Source organism: Erpetoichthys calabaricus, chromosome 11 (genome assembly GCF_900747795.2).
Source record: "Erpetoichthys calabaricus chromosome 11, fErpCal1.3, whole genome shotgun sequence".
NCBI lineage: Eukaryota > Metazoa > Chordata > Cladistia > Polypteriformes > Polypteridae > Erpetoichthys > Erpetoichthys calabaricus.
The window spans coordinates 67,504,789-67,523,313 of record NC_041404.2 but is presented as its reverse complement, the minus strand read 5'-3'; the positions used below and the strand labels follow the sequence as shown (position 1 = coordinate 67,523,313).

The window sequence follows — 18,525 nt, the reverse complement described above, 5'->3', positions numbered from 1 at the left end:
AAAAACATGAGAGATTCTTTTCCTCCTTTATAGATTCAGTGAAAATACTGTATAACACATAACTTTGATACTTATTTTTCATTATGCTTTTGTTTTAGTAGTGTCGGCAGCCTCCAAATGATTCACATTGTTTAAGGTAGCCAAGTATGTTTTAGTGACACTGAAAATTCTCTTTAACATTATGATTTTAAAGCTGTAAAAGGAAAATCCAGAATATAGCAATTATTTTCCATTATGTTTAATGAGAAAGTAAGCCTGCTTTTGTTTGCCACAATGAATGCTTAACAGTTTTATTATAAGACAACAGCAGATTAGGGTGTTTTATATGGAAGAGTAAAACAGAACTTGATCAGCAGCCAAACAATGCTTTTAGGATGCTGAAGAAGAGCTTAAAAACTGTAGTTAGTAGAGACATCAACCAAAAAGCAGAGTAGTGCAGTAGAAAAATGTCAGTTTTAATGACAGTACAAACTAACAATTAAAAATTGTAAAAACACTGATTGTGGAAGTGATGTGCAAAACAAATGAAAAATACTAAAGTATTGCAGCTTAGGCTATCTGGAGTAAGACAAAACCAAAATTAACCTGAAGATGTTATGGAAGGTCTACAGCACTGAACTTGTAATAGTCTGGAATTTGGGCTACCCTTTAAGTGTTGGAGCCTCAAATACTTCTCTGTTTAGGGAAAATATTTGGCATATCCGCCAGCATCAGTAACCTGGGGCCTCATGCATAACCCCGTGTGTGGAATTCACACTAAAACTTGGCATATGGTCAAAAGTAGAAATTTGCGTAAGCACAAAAAAATTCAGATGCATCCAGATGCGGTCAACTTGAAAAGTAACACTCATGCTCGTGCCTGCCGCCCCATCCCGACTCCTCCCAGAATTAAGCCCTTTTGAATATACAAATCAATATAAATAGCCCCTTGTGTTTTACGTTCTGTGAAAAGACAATGGCAAAAGCACAGGGGGAAAAAGAAGAATATCCGCGAATACCAAGTAGAGGTATGGAAAAATGTAATATTTGTTGGTTTAAGCAGTGATATAAACAACATAAGGAAGTTGGCAAGTGACAGAGTGGCGGAGAAACTCGAAAGTTCAAGTTCAGGAAGTCGCACAGTGCCCAAAATAAATAAGTGGTCAGATATCAATGTCGCCGTGAAAAGGCAAGTCGTATCCCACCATCTGAATATCATATGGAAGTGTATTAGGGTACAGAGAAAAGAAAGAAAACTGGAACAGTGGGGGGAGGGGGAGGTAGAAATTTCCACTTTAATCACATAGTTTATTTTGTCATTAAAGCAAAGCGTCTCAAACTTCATCATAAAATCGTTTAGTTTAATAGTGTCTCAAATCCCATCGTAACTAAAGTAGCACGTTAAATGCTTCGTATTCTATGATTTCTTCTATCTTCTCTTATGTGTGTGAATGACTACATGCTTCTTGACAGATGGGCTTTCTCTTACGCCAGCAAGACACAGAATACATTACACTCCTCATGTTACAGCTCTCTGAACAATTTAAATACTAAGATGTATACTTGATATAATTTTCATGATGATAGAAATTAAAGCATATATAAAACATTGAGGCACGTTGGCACAGTGGTAGCAACGAGCTGGCGCCCCTTCCAGAGATTTTTCCTGCCTTCCGCAAGATGCTTTCTGCACCGTGTGCAACCCCCAGTAAAATAATTTATTGCAGCAGTACCATCTCTTTCAAATGTACTAACCCCCGATCCCTGTCTTTCCTTTTCTTTTTCCAAATAACTAATCGCCACACAATCAGCTCTTTAATAAATGTCAAGCCATCTGTAAGTTTAGAACACTGATTTTTCAAAGCTTTTAAAGAACATTGAAATATCTTCATAGTACATGTTTAATTATTCTATCCATCCAGGGTTGTGCCAGTCCCAGCAGGCATACAGTGAGGGGCAGGAACAATCCACGTCGCCACCAAGTCCTTGCCTATTTAATCATTAAATTCTGTGAATTTCCCCTTGGGATTAATGAAGTATCTATCTATCTATCTATCTCTATATATCTCTATCTCTCTCTCTCTATCTACAGTATCTATCTCTCTCTGTCTATATTTCTATCTATCTATATCTCTATCTTCATTTAAACTGTATAATGTAATATATTTTACTGCATTTCATCTTATGATATCAAGAGCTCTAAGAAGATAGCACCTGGAAATCTAAATCGACTTAGAAGCCAGTTGTCATCTTCTGTAAATATGCTCTTTTCTGTTGAATTCAATTGAATTCCACTGTTATTGTATGGTACAATGAGATTCAATATGCAAATCCTCCAAAAACTTATTTTCCTTCATCCATCCATCCATTTTCCAACCCGCTGAATCCGAACACAGGGTCACGGGGGTCTGCTGGAGCCAATCCCAGCCAACACAGGGCACAAGGCAGGAACCAATCCCGGGCAGGGTGCCAACCCACCGCAGACTTATTTTCCTATGAAATGGTAAAATAACATCAATAACAATCACAATAATAGGATAAAGAAACAGTGAAAAACATACAATATGAAAGCATAAGTGGCTCAGGTTGTGCAATATTACAACTGAAAGTTTACAGTGAGACAGTTGTACTTATAAGTACAAACAGTTCTACCAGGAGCACTTGATGGTATGATTGAGTGCATTTAGAGCTCTTGGGATGAAACAGTTTCTGAACTGCAAGGTTCATACAGGAAAGATTCTGAAGCGTTTGCCAAATGGGAGAAGTTCAAATACACTGTGCCCATGGCTGAGACAGCATGTGCTAGAAGCTGTATCCTGATATTTCTCCCTGCTCTTGATACAATCTGCTGTAGAGCTTTCTGATAAGCTGCTGTACAGCTGTGATTCAGATACAGTGGGTTAAAATGCTCCAAGTGGTGCACTTTGATTAACAACACTAATGTGGCTATGGTATTTGGAATAGTTTGGCCATTTGGTGCACCATTATATTGTTACATGTTGATTACAATCGGATGCCTTGAACTAAAAAATGATATGCAGTTAATTTCAGTGTGTTTGATAAAGCCGCATCAGGGATGTGAATCAAAATATGTATATAAAAAAATACTTTTTAAAAACCATGCTTATATTAAGTTAAAAAGTGTACTGTGAATTTCCCATTGGGATTAATAAAGTATCTATCTCTATCTCTATCTAAAAAATAAGTCTCTCATACATCACTCGTAAAATAAAAGGTGGCCACTTTTGCTAAGATTTTAAGAAGTGCTTTTTTTAATGTTAATTGATGAAAAGCGCCCACTCTTATTTTACAAATACACTTTTTAACTTAATATAAGCGTGGTTTTTAAAAAGTTTTTTATATACAGTATAATTTTCAACTTTTTAGTCTTGGGCTTGTTTTACTATAATTTTGTAATCAATATTTTAACACTTTTTTTTTTTTTTTTGCGTTACTAGTGCCATCTGTTTGTGAAATCTTTAACTATTCTTCATATGAAAATTTAATTTCTTAACATGGATTAATTGATCAATTAGTGAAACTAATTATTGATTCATGTATTGTCATTGGAAGTAAGTGTGCAAAATTTCAAGTCATTTGGACAATAGGAAGTGGGTTAAATAGCAAGCAGGAAGAGGCAGCTAGCAAGCAGCAAAAAGACAGCAAATGATCCAAAGGCATATCCTTGGCGTACGTTCAGCCGCAACACCCTTCACAACACGAGCAGTATTATACGTCTGGGAAGAAAGAGATGTAAACACGCGCGGGGCAGGAAATAAAGAAACAAGTATGGTTTTTACAAAAGGTTTTAAAGTAAAAGTGAAAATAATGCATATGTAACAATTCACAAGAAAATAACAATCTCTCTTTAAATTGTAGATTGCCTGCCTAAGGTAAAGTTGTCCCTGATGAATGGGGACGTGGGAATGAGGGGTTCTTTCATCGGATTAACGCTATTTCAGATGTTGAATGGCAAAATGGGGGAGGCAGCTTGATGAATGAGGTCTCCAGGACTTAAAACAAATCCAAATCATATTATGTGATATCATCTAATGTGAAATTCTACTCCGTACTTCTAGAATTTTTATTTTTATATTGTATTGAGGATTTATTCTGTTCAATGTATTGTACTGTACGGCTCAGAATTAAAAGACAATGAGTAAAATGACAAACTAGAACTTCATAAAGACGTTTACAAACGTTGACGCTAAACACATGCAGAGCAGGTTAGAGACTATGAAACCAGTGAAATTAGAAAGGCTCAAAAAAAAACGGCGCTATACACATGTGGAGAAAGTTAAAGGATATGAAAGTAGGAAAATTAGAAAATATAAAAAAAGAAAGTAAAGATCGCAGTAGCGCAAACAAACAAACAAACTGCCTCATTTAACTATGCACCAGTCTAACTTTGGTTTTGCACAATAATTACTACACTATTGCACCTTAACACTTAATTCTACGCTATTCACATATTTTTACTTAATTATGTTCCACTATACGGTTATCTTTCAATCTATAACTTTTTGTTAATTTAACTGATATTCTTCTAACTTTGCACAGTTTTTGATATGCAGATCAGGATGCATTTCACTGTGTGTTGTCCTGTATAACTATGCATGTGGACAAATAAAGAATCTTGAGAATTTCAAAAACGGAGTTTACCGCACATGCATTTATTGGTTACTTTGTTAGTGTATATATATTTGTCTGTCTGCTTATTTAAAAAGCTACATTTACCCCAGGAGTCAAAAATGTTCTGTCTAGCCCTTGTACAAAAACCTAGACAAAAGCTGGGGTATCACCTTGGTAACACCATGTACCTTTGGAACTGTGAGAGGAAAATAGCACGACTTTACAGACAGGAGTCCAATGCAGAACTCTACTTACTTTTTTACTTTGTAAAAAAAAAAAAAAAAAAAGTTATTAACTGCTGATGATGTAGATCGTTTTGTCTGTGCTGAAATTCCAAACAGAGAAACCTATCCTGACCTCATTAAAAAGATTCAGCATATTGGGACTCGCAAGATGACAAATATTGTTTTTACAGAAGTTCTGAAATAAAAGTGAAACTAATGTAATAGCAACAATTCAAAGAAAAAAAATCTCAAGTGTGCATCCGGAAAATCAAATATGGGGGTTGGAGAGCGAAGCGAGCAGGGGGCAAAGCCCCCTAGTTTATTATAAAATGTAAAGCATTTATTTGAATAATTTAGTATTTTTTTGTGCGTGTTTTGAGCCCAGGAGATGGGCTTTTTATTTAGTGATCAGAGATCACAGACTCTCTCTATCAGATTCTGTATCGGTGACAAAAATCTCAGATTAGTTGGGTTCTAATGCTTAGTACTTTAGGGGCACATGTAAAAATGGGCCTGATGAATGGAACATTAATTTTTTATTTTTATTACATATTGTATAATAACAGCAATATTTCTGTCTTGTGGAGTTAACACTTCAATATTAATTAGAGACATTGAATGCTGTTTATTTGTGAGTGGGAATTCTAAGTAACCTTAGGAAATTTGTTTCATGCTTTAGAATAGTGCCACGCTTCAGCTTAATTTTTTACCCCATTATTGGTGGTCGCAGTTGTTTGTTGTTAATTATACAGCGGTGACCCTTTTTTAATTTATATGAATTCCATTTTCCTAATACTTTTATATTTTAACTGCTACAAGTGTTCTCAATATATGCATCTTTGGCTATCTGAATTCATGCATTGTTTAGAAATAAGCACTGTGTCATATAACATTTTATTTAGTTGATTTGTTACTTTATGGTTTTGTATCATTAAGAAATCAAATTGAATTAAATCTGAACTGAGCATGAAGCACTTTCAGAAGAATACAAAATTCTCCATATTCATTGAATGCCTCTACTTTCAGGTTTACATTGTATAGCAGGAACAAGAAATGAAATAACATTTGACATGCCATTTAACAACATGTTGTAATTTGAGAAGAGACTGGCTTAAAATGCTGTAATCGGTACAAAGAAAATCAAGTTTCTGTACTAATTTTAAACTTCCATATGATATCACAGTGTAGAAACCAGAAATGTGCACTCCTACAGAATTAATCTGAGAGACCTGTTTAGCCAATGACTCTTCTTCCTGTGTTTTGAGATTTGATTAGTTATTTCTCTAAAACCAATGAACATTAGTAAGCCAAGCCTCTCCCTCTGTAGCGAGAAATATGTAGTTAGATTTAGCTGCATATTAAAATTGGTATATGAAAGAAGTTGTACTTTGAACTAATTCAGTTATTTTCTTTATTAAATATGCTTTATATATATATATATATATATATATATATATATATATATATATATATATATATATATATATATATAATATAAACAAGCTGCCTCCTAGCCACGTACACCTTCAGTGCCAATGTTTTGCCTAATTTTAAGACACTCTCAAATATGAAGAGTTCTAAATTTTATCAGTTGCTTCTTGTCTTGCAAATAAATGATTGTCCCATAATGGTTATTTATTTTGGTTTTCTTTTTGTGAAATCACTACATAATGGAGGGGAGGGGGGGATTTCTAAAGGCTGCAAGCCTTTATACATGAAAAAATTTAACTGGATGAGAGTTGTTGCAACACCAAAATTTCAAAGTTCGATACTAAGAAAAGTATTGAAATTCAATAACTAACACAGTATATAATGTAACTCAATAAAAATAAATTGCAGTTCTGTATGTATTAAAAATCTTTATATTGATGAAAACAAATAATAAGAATTCTAGTCATTAAAGCACAGGATTAATTAGTTATATTAGTAGCTGATAGCCTTTCCTTTAACCTTAATGCACATTACAGCCCATACATCAAACTACATTTCAGATCCACCCACAGTCATAGTATAGGAAGATTTTAATTTTAAACTGCTTTGTTTTACTAACAGTATGAGGAAACTGGAATAAAACAGGGCCATGATCAAAAAGTGTTGTGCTGAGCAGCACTTTTCATGATATAGCTCAAAGGAATATTCACTATGCTGCTGTATTGATGCAGATTCCATCCAAGCGACCACCACAGCCAATGGAGATCCAATCGACTTTCACTGTAGTCGCCTTTCTGCAAGTCAATTTTTACTGTAAAACACAGTATATGAGCACACAGAGGAGTACTCGTGCCACTGTTTATGCCATTGGATTGAAACGTTATAGCATCTTAGAATATATAGTAAATGTGCTGAAATTTTTTCAGATTGCGCATAATAAAATAATGCGCTACAGAAATACACTTCACATTAAGGAATTAAAAATCAAGGGAATGACAGAGCCCAAGTGTTAAAGAGTGTTGCTCTGCAATGAACAATGCAGAATAAAACTGGTCCACAGGCAAAAATAATTGCAGGCCCGTCTTAATGTGTTAAACATTTAGCGAAGTACAAAAATGTTTTATCCTGTATAAGTAAAATAACAGTAACATCCCTATTTCAAACACAGCAGTTTACACGATTGTAGAAAAACTGGCTGCAACTCTTGCCCTGCCCTTTGGTGGACTACAAGGCCCAGTTGTCAAAGCCAGAGGGAACCATAAGAGCATTATTAGTGTAGGCTGTAAAATCAAAACCCTGACAAATAAGTACTGAAAGGCAGTCTGACATACCCAACTAGTCTGTGACAAATTCGATTTTTGTCTTAAATTATAAGGGGGGTTTGGGAATCTGTGTTAATGACAATCAGTAAGCACCCGCCTGAGGGTACAGTGCATATAATGCAACAGCGAAGAATAAGGAATTGTGGGTGTTTTGGACCTTGCAAACAGATGAGAGGCTAATTTGTCTGATATCTCATGTTTTGCATACCATGACAGAATGGAAAAAAGGGGGAAAAAAAATAGGAGGGGCCGAGATTGCAGCTGAATTTGTCATACATTCAAACATTTTGCACAGCAGCATGTTATTGGGTGTCAGAATGTAGCAAGCTCAGGATCATTTGAAGATATGAAAGTTCCTTGAAATGTCTGCTTGGTGTTGTATAATATGTTGTCTCCTGCAATTCCTAATTTTTAAATCTGACTTCCCAAAGGCATCAGCATCCAGCAACTGCAATCATTCAGTTTCACAACCCCTCCGACTAGAAGTTTTGTCCTTGTGCTGCTGGGTTTACCTTATCATGCATTTGTATCACTAACCAAATAAAGGATAATGGTAAAGAGCTTTAAATTCCAAAAATAAAAGACTATTTCAGTCATTTTTCAGCAGCTCTTGATGAGAGTGGCAGCCTTTTCAGCAGCTCCGTGTACGACTTTATTTTTCTACTTTTATTTTTCTCTTTTTTGTTGATCACTCCTATCTCTTTATTTTATGTTCCCTGGACACACTTACTTTTACAACGTGGGCATGGATATTTACATGCCGAGACTTGTCTATTCAAGTACTTAACTTCGAGCGCTGAGAACAAATGCCAATGCCGGTGTGGTTCCCTATTTACCCGACGAGGTAAGGTGGTATCGTGGCAGCAGAACTGGCACTAAGCTAAAAATGAAGCGGCTTGCGAGAAAGTGGCGTTTTAAGCCTTTGGTGCCTTCTGTGATTCTGGGAAATGTGAACTCAATCTCAAATAAGATCGACGAACTGGCTGCTTGGTGAAAAATGTCAGAATCTACAGAGAATGCAGTTTGTTGTGCTTTTGCGCAACGTGGCTAACTACCACCATCCCAGATGCTAACGTGGAGCTACCCGGGTTTAGCACAGTTAGAGCGGACAGAGATGCAAGTACCTGCAGGAAGCACAAAGGAGGAGGACTCGCTCTCTGTTAATACACGGTGGTGTAACTCTGGACATGTTAACATCAAAATCTCCACTTGCTGCAGGGACATTGAACTGTTGGCCGTAAGTTTGCGTCCCTGTTACTTGCCCAGAGAGTTTGGACACGTCATTGTTGTTATCGTTTACATCCCTCCTCGAGTGGACATGGAGACAGCGAGTGACATCATCCATTCTGCTGTTGCTAAGTTACAAACGCAGCACCCTGAGGCACTTGTGCTAATCGCTGGAGACTTTAACCATGTGACGCTGGACAAAACATTACCTGCCTTCTCCCAGTATGTGGACTGTAACACCCGGGGAAATAAGACTATTGATTTACTGTATGCAAACGTTAAAGGCGCATACAGCGCCACCCCGCTTCCTGCGCTTGGGAAAGCAGATCATAACCTGGTTCTGCTTCAGCCGCACTACAAACCAAGTGCGAGGGTCCTACCTACAACCACACGCTCATTCAGGAAGTGGTCCCTGGAGGCAGAGATGGCTCTGAGAGAATGCTTTGGAACTACAGACTGGGATATCCTGCAGGGATCACATAGTGAGAACATTGAGGAGGTTGTTGACTGCACTACTGACTACATCAACTTCTGTATGGACATTGTAGTTCCAGTAAGAACTGTACGCTGCTATGCTAACAACAAGCCATGGATTACAAGTGACATCAAGGGCCTTTTGAACCAGAAGAAAAGGGCTTTTAAAGGCGGTGATCAGCATGAGCTCAAGCATGTGCAGAAGGAACTCCCGAGTCCAACTCAGGGCGGCGAAGGAGCAGTACAGGAGAAAGCTGGAGCAGAAGTGGCAGAATAACAGCATGAAGGAAGTGTGGGATGAGATGAAGATCATCACTGGCTGCTGCTCGAAGTGGGGTACCACCATCGAGAGAGACGTGAAGAGAGCAAACCAAATGAACAACTTCTTTAACAGGTTTGACCACCCTAACTCACTCTCACTCTCACCTCGGAGTACTGCACCCTCCACAAATCCTTCTGCTGATACCAGCATAGAAGAGACATCCCCACCCATAATTACAACAAGGTGAGCAGAGAGCTGAGGAGACTTCGTGCCAGCAAAGCATCGGGTCCAGATGGAGTATCGCCACGACTGCTGAAGGTCTGTGCATCGGAGCTGGGGGGTCCTCTACAGTGCATCTTCAACCTGAGCCTGGAACAAGTGAGAGTCCTGAGGCTTTGGAAAACATCTTGCATCACCCCAGTCCCAAAGGTATCACGTCCTAGTGAGCTGAATGACATCCGGCCTGTTGCTCTAACATCACATATGATGAAGACCATGGAGAGGCTGCTGCTTCACCACCTGAGGCCACAGGTTCAACACACCCTCTACCCTCTGCAGTTTGCATATCAGGAGAAGGTGGGAGTGGAGGATGCCATCATCTGTATGCTACACCGATCCCTCTCCCACTAGGACAGAGGCAGTGGTGCTGTAAGAATTATGTTTCTAGACTTCTCTAGCACCTTCAACACAATCCAACCTCTGCTCCTTAGGGACAAGCTGACAGAGATGGGAGTAGATTCATACCTGGTGGCATGGATCGTGGACTATCTTAAAGACAGACCTCAGTATATGCGTCTTGGGAACTACACGTCTGACATTGTGGTCAGCAACACAGGAGCGCCACAGGGGACTGTACATTCTCCGGTCCTGTTCAGCCTATATACATCGGACTTCAAATACAACTCGGAGTCCTGCCACGTGCAAAAGTTCGCTGATGACACTGCTATTGTGGGCTGCATCAGGAGTGGGCAGGAGGAAGAGTACAGGAACTTAATCAGTGTCTTTGTTAAATGGTGCGACTCAAACCACCTACACCTGAACACCAGCAAAACCAAGGAGCTGGTGGTGGATTTTAGGAGGCCCAGACCCCTCATGGACCCCGTGATCATCAGAGGTGACTGTGTGCAGATGGTGCAGACCTATAAATACCTGGGAGTGCAGCTGGATGATGAGTTAGACTGGACTGCCAATACTGATGCTCTGTGTAAGAAAGAACAGAGCTGGTTATACTTCCTTAGAAGGCTGGCATTCTTCAACATCTGCAGTAAGATGCTGCAGATGTTCTATCAGACGGTTGTGGCGAGTGCCCTCTTCTACGCGGTGGTGTGCTGGGGAGGCAGCATTAAGAAGAAAGACGCCTCACGCCTGGACAAACTGGTGAGGAAGGCAGGCTCTATTGTTGGCATGGAGCTGGACAGTTTGACATCTGTGGCAGAGCGACAGGCGCTAAGCAGGCTCCTATCAATTATGGAAAATCCACTGCATCCACTAAACAGTGTCATCTCCAGACAGAAGAGCAGCTTCAGCGACAGACTGCTGTCACTGTCCTGCTCCACTGACAGAGAAGATCGTTCCTCCCCCGAACTATGCGACTCTTCAATTCCACCCGGGGGGGTAATTGTTAACATTATACAAAGTTATTGTCTGTTTTTACCTGCATTATTATCAATGTTTAATATTGTTTTTTGTAACCGTATGCTGCTGCTGGAGTATGTGAATTTCCCCTTGGGATTAATAAAGTACCTATCTATCTATCTATCTATCTATTAGAAATACAGTAATCCCTCCTCCATCGTGGGGGTTGCGTTCCAGAGCCACCCGCGAAATAAGAAAATCCGCGAAGTTGAAACCATATGTTTATATGGTTATTTTTATATTGTCATGCTTGGGTCACAGATTTGCGCAGAAACACAGGAGGTTGTAGAGAGACAGGAACGTTATTCAAACACTGCAAACAAACATTTGTCTCTTTTTCAAAAGTTTAAACTGTGCTCCATGACAAGACAGAGATGACAGTTCCGTCTCACAATTAAAAGAATGCAAACATATCTTCCTCTTCAAAGGAGTGCGTATCAGGAGCAGTGACTGTCACAGAGAGAGAGAGAGAAAAGCAAACAAATCAATAGGGCTGTTTGGCTTTTAAGTATGCGAAGCACCGCGGCACAAAGCTGTTGAAGGCGGCAGCTCACACCCCCTCCGTCAGGAGCAGACAAAGAGAGAGAGAGAGAGAGACAGAGTTTGTTTTTCAATCAAAAATCAATACGTGCCCTTCGAGCTTTTAAGTATGCGAAGCACCGTGCAGCATGTCGTTTCAGGAAGCAGCTGCACAAAAGATAGCAACGTGAAGATAATCTTTCAGCATTTTTAGACGAGCGTCCGTATCGTCTAGGTGTGCGAACAGCCCCCCTGCTCAATCCCCCTACGTCAGGATCAGAGAAAGTCAGCGCAAGAGAAAAGTAAGCTGGGTAGCTTCTCAGCCATCTGCCAATAGCGTCCCTTGTATGAAATCAACTGGGCAAACCAACTGAGGAAGCATGTACCAGAAATGAAAAGACCCATTGTCCGCAGAAACCCGCGAAGCAGCGAAAAATCCGCGATATATATTTAAATATGCTTACATGTAAAATCCGCGATGGAGTGAAGCCGCGAAAGGCGAAGCGCGATATAGCGAGGGATTACTGTACCTGTCTTTTGCAGTATTTAAATTAACCCCATATGTCCAAAGGGTTTTTTTGTTTTTTTTTTGACATTATTGCACCTAAATTACATACCCAACAATGAGTGACATTATTCTGCTTATGTAATAAAGAAACTTCAAATAACTGAAGAATATTGAGTTAACAAATTGTTAAAAGAAAGTCTTTACTTGTGTAAAAAAATAGGAGTTTCTCTGCAAAATACTGTAAATAATCAAGAGATTTTGTAAGGCACAACCCTGGAATCAGTTTTGTTTTGTGCCCAAAACTGTAAGCTATAACTGTACCAAGTTTAGTTTGCATATCCCGTTGTACTGTTTGGTTCAAGTTATCCCACTATTTGGAAACATTTAGTTTTTTGCACCTAAGCAATCTCTCAAAACTAGTTTAGTAGTTGCAGTTATGTTTTTATTTTTTATGGAAAAAAAAATCTGTTTACCACTAGACAGAGAAACATTCACATTTTGTTCAATAGTTTGCGGTTTTTGTTCTGAAATTCACACAACTTCTCTTGCCTTCTGATACATTTGACACACACAGGTTAAATGTGTTTTTATTAAATTTATTTTTGTTTTTCCTTTTTTTCCCCTTGCATTTCACATCTGCAATAAACTAAGTATATACATACGTTTTCCTACCAGCTTATTCCAGTGCTGGGGGCAATGCCTTTCCTGGCAGCCTTGGTTACAGGGTAGTAAACAACCATGGTGGTATGGCATGGTACAAATACATTTGATTGAAGAGTGGTTCCCTGTGAAAGTTAGCCAGTGCATTAGATCAAGCGGTGTTGGTTCCTCATACAAAAATTTGAGCAGGTATAGCATAACAGTACTTGAAACTGGAAGAACACTACTCAGAAAATTAACATAGGAAGAATGTGCAGCCGGGAGTTTCTGGATTTGGAAACTGAACCCATGACATTTAAACTGTAAAGATACATACTGCAATGCTTCAAAGTATACTAAGCAGTACTTACAAAATTCAGCAAATGCATCATTCTCAATAAAGTCAAAACTGTGATATATTTTAATAATGAGAGGAGATAACATATAAACATTATATGAGACTTTTTACACCTTGGGTGTGTAAAAATGGCATTACTGCTTTTGATTGACTTGTGGGTTTATTTGAAATATTGTGGTGTTCCGATGGCAGGACATCCTGTACATAAATAGTTTAATGTATTAAGTTTTGTAACAGAATTTTACATTTTAATTTTTTTGGTCTTTTGCCCAGATTATAACATCTGAAGAGGCAGAAAGAAGAGGGCATATATATGACAAGCAAGGTGCTACATATCTGTTTGACCTGGACTATATAGAAGATGTATACACAGTGGATGCAGCACATTATGGCAACATCTCTCATTTTGTGAATCATAGTGTGAGTATCAAATTAGCACTGAATACCAATGAATAAAAAATAAGTTGCAGGCAGCAAAGCCTGGATTACAAAGATGTAGTGCTTTTTGTTTTTCTTCTATTCTCGTTATCAATGACCATCTTATTAAATAAGAAGTTTAGTCAGAAACAATTATTTAGTGATACTGAACTAGAATGTATTTTTAAGACAATACAGTACAACTTCTTTTACTAAACAGCCAGTAGTGATCAATCAATATGTCAAAAGAATAAAATATTCAAAATGCAGTGCTATTATACATTTTTGGCACTATCATGCACCTCTCATTTTCTGTGCCTGAGCAGTGTGAGTGCACTTTTGTTTGTGCTGTGTGAGAGAGATTTTAGGATGTTTTCTTCACTTTACTGTATCCTGCATATTCAATTTTCTCCTTTTTTTTTTTTTTTTTTATTTCAATTTTAGGTATTTTAGTATTTGAACTACTGTATGTAGAGATTTTCATAAGTTGCTAAACATTGACTAGGTATGTTTTTACAGTTAAAATGAAAGTAACCTGCATTTACAACAGGAACTAATGTATTGCCTCTTCAAATCTAGCAGCATATCTCCCCAGTTTATGAGAAAAATGCAATGCAAGAGATGTGTACAGTTATCTTAAAATGCTGCCCTAAATAGTACCACAAAATGCTTGGCTGGCTTCTTTTAAGTTTGTTTTGTATGCTGTATTGATTTCTTTACATTCCCTTTTTTTTCTCCTGTAGTGCAACCCCAACCTACAAGTTTACAATGTTTTCATCAATAATCTGGATGAACGGCTTCCACGTATTGCATTTTTTGCCACACGAACAATCAAGGCTGGTGAAGAACTAACATTTGACTACAAAATGCAAAGTAAGAGTACAAAATTTACCATCTGTTGCTTCCTATACATCTTATTTTTTACTTCCTTATACATGCAATACAGTTTTCTATTTCTAGATGTTGGCATAAACTTGTCCTGTGCAGTATTAATAGGTTTAAACACTTTTTAAATCTGCCCCATATCACTTCCTCTTTCTTCACACATACGTCTACCCCAACTTACCTTATCTAGACCTTACCAACTGCTCAAAATTACCCCTAATAAGGTAATTGTAACAGCTTTACTCTTTGAATGTGTTTTTCCAAAACATGGAATGTATTATAATTGTCACTAGATCCTAATGATTTGGTTACATCTACTGTATCTCCTAGAACTTAATCCTACTTATTACAAGATACTAAATCAAGATACGCCACCCACCCCTTCCCTGTTGATTAGTTATTGTAGTTTATTAAAAAAAATCATTGATTACATTTAAGAAATGCTCCTGTGCACACTATTTGTATGGCTCGCCCAGTTAATATTTGGGTAATTGAAGTCCCTCAAGTTTGTGAAATCTTCCCCCTACTTGTTGGTTTTTTTTTTTTTTATTATTGAAATTGAAAGTATGTACCGGTATATTTTGGTTCTTGGCATCTTATGTTATTTTTACACTTGACAGATGAGGAATCCTTTCTTGTGTTTTGTAGTGAACCTTTTTGTTGTTCGTGCACAGTCCAGAGTAATGATTAAATTCATTTATATGTTACTTATTTAGAACAATTTCTTGTAAAATTAAGCATAACGGGTAGTCTTCTGTTTTAATAATAATAATAATACATTTTATTTGAAGCGCCTTTCAAAAAACTCAAGGTCACTGTACAATCAGGTTAAAAAATAAACATTCAATAACTAGAAAATTTAAAATCCAAATAAAACATCAGATAAAACAGCAATAAGTTACAATGAATAAGCAATTTTGAACAGATAAGTTTTAAGATTAGCCTGAAATTGGTGAAGGGTAGTCATATTCCTAAGATAAGCAGGTAATGAGTTCCATAAGGAAGGTGCCGATCACCTTCTTTATTAAATCCTAATTGTGTCTCTTTTTAGTTGCATTCTCTTAAATGCTTGTTTCACATGGAAAATGTGCAAGAAGCATTTAGTGAAAAGCAGCAGGACTTGGATTGTTTTTAAGTAGTTTGTATTTTACTTCTAAATTATTCAGTATCATCAGTGGTACGTTGGCGTTTTTAAACTTGACTTTGAATGTGTGGTAACCAATCTTGCCTTTATTTTCATTCACAGTTGACCCAGTGGATGCAGAAAGTACAAGAATGGATTCAAATTTTAGCCTGGCAGGAATGACAGGCTCTCCAAAGAAGCGACTTCGAGTGGAGTGCAAATGTGGTGTTGAATCTTGTAGGAAGTATTTGTTTTAAAACTTTTGCAAGTGTGTACATATATATACATATATATATATATATATATTAAAATTTTTATTTTAATGAACGGGTTGGGGCGGATGAAGCTATGGTAGCTACAATGAATTGAACAGCTCATTAGATGTTTCGGCTTTGCATCCAGGCCTTTTATTACATTTGTTAAATTATGCTAAAAAAAAAAAAAAAGGCAGGCTATGGTCCAGCTCCCAGCACAGTCTCATTGTTGTCCAATATGTGTCATGTCCTAATGAGTCCAACTGCATTTTACAGACAAGTCTTTTTGTTTCTTGCTTTGTGCTATGACCAAAATGCATTGGAGGCAGGCATTTGTTCTTTCTGGTAGCTTATGACAACATACCAAAAATATTAAGTAATGAAGGACTGATAGAGGACGAGTGAAAAAAATCTGTCCAAGATTATACAGTTTACATTTTATTTCCATTTAATCCTACTTACTGTCCGCTATCTGTATTTGTGTCTACATTATATGCGTTTTCAGTTTTGCTATTCAGAATCTTGTTGTTCTGGCTAAAGGCTACAAGGGAAAAATGTGGAAACACACATAGTGTTCAGGTTATTTTCATTTGTAAATTGTTATTTTTTTTTTAATTGGTAGATTAGTTCGCATTCCCATTTAACATTGTTTATAGTGCAAAGCTTATTTCAACACTCTCAAAGAAATATGAAAGATTGGGTTGATATGGTGTAAAATGTGTTCATTTTTTATTGGCTAAATACTGATCCACTACAACAAAAAAGTTATAGGTGGTTTATTGTTTAATTCAGAAGCAAGCTATTTATGTCTAGTTTTTTTAAAATTATGGTCTTAAACTTAGAGTTCATATTTTGTATGTTTTAATCATAAGTTTACATTTTATATTCTACAAAATATACAGGCGTTTTGGTGCTGGATAGTCTTGCTGTTCAGTAGCTAAAACCCATCCATTTTATTCTCCACCTGTTCTGAGATGCTTATCCACAGAAAATGACATGAATGATTTTATTAGAAAAAGAAAAATGTACCAGATACATTTTATGCATTTCAGTCTTTTTCCAAAGGGAGGATTCTGATTATACCTGTTTATTATACTTTAAATTGGGCATATTAAAATTACAATGTGCAACTGAAAAAGAGCACTTGCGGTAGGCTTTCTATTACTCCAGACTGAAATCCTACATTTTGAAACCCCTGTTTTTGTGTACAGATTAACAATCTTTAGAAAAGACTTGTGATTTAGGTTTCTTGTGATTTGGTACAGCTGCCATTATTCCCATAGATAATACTAACAAAGTGTATGTTGTTTGAATGATACATTGTAGGATTTGCCAGAAATGAGCTGCAGAACAATTTTGAATTGTGAATTGTTATTTCTGCTTTTATGTAACTATACTTAACAAATTTTAATATACAATTAGATTTTTTTTTCTACTTAGCTGTGCTGAAACTGTGCACAAACAAAAAAAAAAAGTTTCTTTAAAATGAAGATGGGCATGTTTGTTTCTATGCATAAAGTTGTTGGGGTTTTCTTTTAATTCATGAAAGACACTGCTGCTAAACTCATTTTAACAATTGCCTTAACCATCCATTACCAGGATGTAAAAGATTTCAAACTGTACATATGAGAGTTTGTTACTTTTTGTATTGTCTGAAGAAAAGTCCTGGGATTTTTCATGTTTGTCAGCGTTTTAGGGGAGTGGGGATACTTCCTGTTCATAATTTATCACATATATTCTAAATCTAACTGTCCCTTCATTGGTAATGAGATGTTAGAAGGCCTATAATATTTCAACACTGAGCTCATGCAGTGTTTAGCTGTTATTTCAAACCAGGGTATGTTACTTGTTGTTTTGTTTTGTTTTTTTTTAGGGGGGGGGGGGTGTTTATGGGTGGTTGATTGCAATTGTGTTGATAATTCCATTGTGTGCCATTGTTTCAATTTGATATTTCATACCATTTTAAACAGAAGTGTTTCCTTCTCTAATTTATGTTGTAAATAAAATTTTATTGTACACAAGTATAATAGATATCTTAATTTCTAAGTCATTGTCAGTTTTATGTTAACGAGGAAAAATTTTAAATTTTACATATGCAAATTTGTAAAAATGCCACCTTATGCAATTTATAATTGCTTCTTATGTACTTGAGATTTTCAAATATGAGAACAAAGTTAGGGGGCAAAAGCCCAGTTTGTCACCTGTTTATTCCTATATATACAGTACCTGCATATTTTTAATGTTTTATAATGTTACTTATTTGTCCATCTCTGTGATTTAATTACTGCCATATTTAGCTGCCCGATAACATCCCTTTTGCATATTCTGGCAACGAGAACATGTATGTGCATCATTGTATTTTGCCCTTGCTGTTCTCTTTTGGTGCCCAAACCATTTGAAGAATTAGAGGTGATTATATCATGAATGATTTTGTATTTCTTATTGGCTGGACATGTAGATAATAATTACCTATGCTCAGTACATGTGACAGTCCTACTACAAGTAAGGCAATTTGTATTATGAAGCCAAAATTATACACTGCTGGCCATTAACATTGCAACACTGGGAAAAACATGTTGTATTGCTCTGAAACTTACAGAAGTAATAGGGCATAGCAGTGTGTGAAAATGATTACA

The 18,525-nt window shown here is 36.9% G+C and overlaps 1 protein-coding gene across 1 annotated transcript in view; it reads left to right on the top strand.

Moving 5' to 3' along the window:
- LOC114660527 (histone-lysine N-methyltransferase SUV39H1-like) overlaps positions 1 to 17,836 on the top strand; it is a 50,781-nt gene extending 32,945 nt beyond the window's left edge. The window contains exons 4-6 of the mRNA XM_028813275.2: positions 13,484 to 13,630; positions 14,371 to 14,500; positions 15,759 to 17,836. Coding sequence (XP_028669108.1) covers positions 13,484 to 13,630; positions 14,371 to 14,500; positions 15,759 to 15,892 — 411 coding nt within the window. The 3' untranslated portion in view covers positions 15,893 to 17,836. The remainder of the gene's footprint in view (positions 1 to 13,483; positions 13,631 to 14,370; positions 14,501 to 15,758) is intronic.
- The last annotated feature ends 689 nt before the right edge of the window (positions 17,837 to 18,525 follow it).